This window comes from Belonocnema kinseyi, chromosome 8 (assembly GCF_010883055.1).
Source record: "Belonocnema kinseyi isolate 2016_QV_RU_SX_M_011 chromosome 8, B_treatae_v1, whole genome shotgun sequence".
Taxonomy (NCBI): domain Eukaryota; kingdom Metazoa; phylum Arthropoda; class Insecta; order Hymenoptera; family Cynipidae; genus Belonocnema; species Belonocnema kinseyi.
In genome coordinates, this window is record NC_046664.1 from 92910585 (window position 1) to 92915151 (window position 4567).

The window sequence follows — 4567 nt, forward strand, 5'->3', positions numbered from 1 at the left end:
TTGACACAAACTCAACCTTAAAAAGAATGAACTATCAACGAAAAATAGCTGAATTTTGTGCTCACGAATTTTCAAGCATTTCAAAAAATTGTTTTTCATACGTATATTTTATATTTCTGACGACATATTCTGCGTAAGCCCCCCCCCCCTTCATACGTTTCAAATACTATCACCCCCAGCCAGTGGTAGTGTGACTTAATAATTGAAAATCTCAATTTAATAATAATATAATATTAAATTAAATAATAATATAATATATAATAATACAATAAATGATCAAAATTAGAATATTTCAAATTTGAATCTTAATTTCTAAAGAACTTAAAGACGACATTTCCAAGTTCCTTTATGAATCAACTTAATGTTAAAAAATAAAACAATCATGAAAATGGAACAGCAATTTATTAAAAAGTTTTGATCAAATATACATACGGAGCTTAAAAATGCAAATTTTTGGAATAAATAATTAAAACTTAAGTCATAATACGGAATGGGAAGACCAAAACGATCTGTTGTCAATAAAATTCGATTTCCTCTGAATTGTACGACAGAAATCTTTCCATACTTTCATCTACTTTCACTTTCGCGCAGCCTCACTACTCCGTCTTTAATCTTTTTCTGTTTCATTCTGTCCGGCCAATGAACCTTCTCGTAATCTTAAAAAAAAGTGTGACCAATCAACATAAGATCACAGATCATATGTTTACAACAGGGGAAAAAACAAAACATTTTCACAAGCTTTATCGACAATTGTTTTTCTTCGCAAAATAATATACAAATCAATAAAAAAAAAAATCAGTGCTATGTAACAAATATTTTACAAATAATCCTCTTAAAATTAAGGCTTAAAGTGATCTGCTTTTTAATTTTAAAACCTAGTTCAAAACCAGTTACAAAAACAGGTAATATATATATATTTTTTCCAAATTGACTTAATTTTGCACAGCCATACAAAGAATTACATATGAAAAGAATAAATTTGAGAACAAAAAGAAAACTCTCAGTCCCGTATTTAAAAGTATTCGAATTAATGTTCTAATCGTAAGAAAAAATTAGAAGCAAAAGACAAGATGTATATCACACTAGTTTAACAAAGGGTTCTATAAAATCTAAACCAATAACACATGCTTAAGGTACAAAACTTTCGATATTCTCGGGTAAAACTAAATATATTACAATTTTTCATAGCGTTGTATAATATACGTACAATAATTTGTCTTAAAAATCACCTTAATAACACCCTTGATACCAATGATCTTTTCTGATTACAAGTAACGCTTCCCATTTCACAATATAGAGACGGTGAATTACTTATCGGACCCAGCCAATCGATATATTTTTTTCCTAGCTAATTGAGAACACTTCGTATTGCATTAAAAAGTTCAAGCTAGGTTTATAAAAACTGTTTTGTAGCCGTGTTACACTTTCTAGATTGCGGAAGATACAAACCTGGAATGTTGCTATTATCTTCGGCTCCTTAGAATTTACCTATGTATATATTTATATGAACTTCCAACTATATACAGTATACACCCTTAATCCTAATCTTGGATCGATAGCCAATAATAGAACCCACTTGAAGACTGGGATTCCAGGAATCTCTGCTTTTTAGTAAAACATTGTGTTTTTTAGGATAAAAATCACAGTTTTCTCTGGCGATAGCGTTGTGCATACGAAACCAAGGCTTGCGCAACAAACGGCCAAAGAATCAGTACAGTGAACATTCGCGGGGAACATTCGGACAGTGGCCACCACTTGGTGATACCACTCCTCCTCTGATCCTGTAAATTAGAATTTTTTTTCACTCCTGGTTTATGAATAAGACAAAAACTTGAAAATCATACATTCCACGAATAAAAATACAATTTCAAAGTAATCTCCAAACATTCGAAAAATGGTTTCTGGGCATTTCCCGTTTTTTTTTAATTTTTCAAATTTGAAGCGTTTAAAATTGAAAAACATACGCTGGAAATCTCTATATTACTATATTAGAGTTTGAATGTAGTAAGTGTATAACACAAGTTCAGAAAAGATCTCAAATTAACTGTGTCTAGAGAAGATATTTACCATACATTTTTTATCGCTGAATCCAAAACAAAACCGAAAATCAATTTTATCTCACCAAGTTTTTGAGAAAATTCAGCTCAAAAATAGTTAAAAACGATTGGTAGTTTTGAGCTCAATTCAGCTAAAAACCTGAAGAGACAGAAAGATTTTACTTTCGGATTCGGATCCAGTAATCGAATTCAGTCAACGGAACATACCCACTCTGAACACAGTCAATCATAAAAAATGTGTTCGTGGTCCTGAGTAATCGCTCAAAAATAAAAAGGCTTTATTTTCAAAGTCTAAAACATTAAACGAGTTCAATTTAAAAACAAATTTTTAAAAATGTTTCAATCGAAAATTATTCAACACTTTCAATTCACAGTTCTTTCATTTCAAACGCTTTGTTCTAATTATTCAATGCCGAAGACTTCAAAAATAAAATGGTGTTTTAACTATTAAGGCTTTTAATTAATCCACCATGTTGGATCCACAATTAAAAATTTTGAAACTCTGATTCATATTTAATTCAGCGACTTCAAAATAATTATTAAACAAAATATGGACTGAATCTGGTACCCCGTTTACTTTCAACACAAAAGTCTAACAGAAATTTAAAAAAATGCAGGGTTGATTTTTTGACACCCGTACTATGATAAAGTATGAAGAAATTGACAAACTGCAAACTTACAGATCTAAATTATTTAAAAAGACTATTAAACAGAAAAAATAATGCTTGAACAATATATAATCAATTAAACGTTAAAAATTGAATAATTTGAAGTATAATAATTCAATTTAATCAAATACATTTTAATTTTAATTAAGTCTTAAAAAGGGTAAACTTTGTTTTTGAAATTGATACTGAGAATCTTAAATATTGTTATAATTTAAGGTACAAGTATCTACATAATTTCCGTTTAACAATAGTATTTAAATAATAATACATTTTTTTATGAATATGCTATATGTGTAGCACTATTGTACTCCATTTTCTAAGATGAAAAATATATTTGAACATGCATGCATTACATTATTATTCCACTGTTTAAACATAAGATAGTAATTTAATAAAAAAACAATTTTAATTTAGAATAATGCCATAACATTTTATGGTCGCGTTTTTTTATCGATAGGAGTTTAATTATTCCCAGAGACTAAGCAGTCGCTGAAAATCATGCATGGAAAAATGTTGCTTTTACATTGCAATATAGGCTTTAATTTCAGAAAACTTTAATCCGATTTTAAATTGGAATGCTCTTAAGGAACATTAGGAAATTTTTAACTAAATAAAATGTTCAACACTTACTGGCTGTGGTGCCAAACCTGCCAAGGCTTGGCCCTCCAAATTACGAACTCTCGCAGTTATCCTGTCTAGGTCCTTCTGCAAATTTTGCATCGTACAAGCGATCTGATTGAAAAACACTGCATCTCCCTTGTCCTCTTTTCTTGCTCTGGGTCTTCCCCTCTCCTGTTTTGCATCTGAACTGTCAGTGTAACCGTTCACATGAGAATAGCCGTTAATGAGTTCTGATGGATTTTCTTTTGTCACAGCGTTAGGCTTGTTAGATTTATTGTAAGAGTTAATTATCTGCTGTTGAACACCAGTGGAAGACTTTGTTAAATCTTTTTGCGATCGTTCAGGTGCCGACTGTAACAAAAAAAAAGGTACGATGATTAAAGTCCTGCTTCTAGTTTGTAGTGGAAAAATCTTCTTCTTATTACGAAACTAAAAAAAAAACTGCAAAACAAATCGTTTTTGTATTTCATGTGCTCAACATTGTAAGCTTGCTATATCTTAGGTTTTTTTTAGAAATTTAAATAGTATATGAAACTTAAAATATTCAAAACTACTTAAAGACTTACTTCAACGGTATCTTTAAATTCATCTTCTTCACCATCCGTATCGGGAGGCAAAGGACTCGCACTATGACTACTTGCTGGAGTCGTTTCCAAACTACTTGTTATGTGTCTCGATGTACGCACTCTGTTTGGCGAAGTCTCTCGCGATCCTGATAAAAAAGAAGCAAAACACTTATTAAAGAAAGTTTAAGTTCAAGGAGGCGAAAATACATATATTAATTCCTAGAGAGGAGAATTCTGCACGGGCTACTAGGCAGTCTGATAAGTACCTGAAAATTCTAAGAGATGGCATTAGTATTCACTAATGTGAACCATTTTCGTCGAGCTTGATTCTTCAAATGACGCCTGTCAAAACTTCAGCCATTTATGTTTACGCATTTACAAGTTACAGCACTGAAAAGCGACTAACCTCCGAGTTTTTTTTAATATGGAAAAATCTGAGTTTCGAGTTTTGATCAAACACTACTATCTTCGCAAGAAAACGATATCCGAGACCAAGGCCAAGCTGGATAAGTATTACCTAGACTCTGCACCGTCGATTGGAACGATTCATTAATGGTTTACCGAGTTTCGTTGTGGCCGTACGAACACAGTTGATGCTGAACGATCTGGGCGCCCAAAAGAGGTCACTACACCAGAAAATGTCGAAAAAATCCAT

General features: G+C 31.6%; 1 protein-coding gene across 1 annotated transcript in view; it reads right to left on the reverse strand.

Annotated features, from left to right (window-relative positions):
• Positions 1-385: 385 nt before the first annotated feature.
• The window catches only part of LOC117178098 (acyl-CoA-binding domain-containing protein 4), a 19822-nt gene continuing 15640 nt past the window's right edge, over positions 386-4567 (reverse strand). Inside the window, exons 4-6 of the mRNA XM_033369338.1 lie at positions 3913-4058; positions 3356-3697; positions 386-1781 (exon numbers count right to left, since the gene is read on the reverse strand). Coding sequence (XP_033225229.1) covers positions 1641-1781; positions 3356-3697; positions 3913-4058 — 629 coding nt within the window. The 3' untranslated portion in view covers positions 386-1640. The remainder of the gene's footprint in view (positions 1782-3355; positions 3698-3912; positions 4059-4567) is intronic.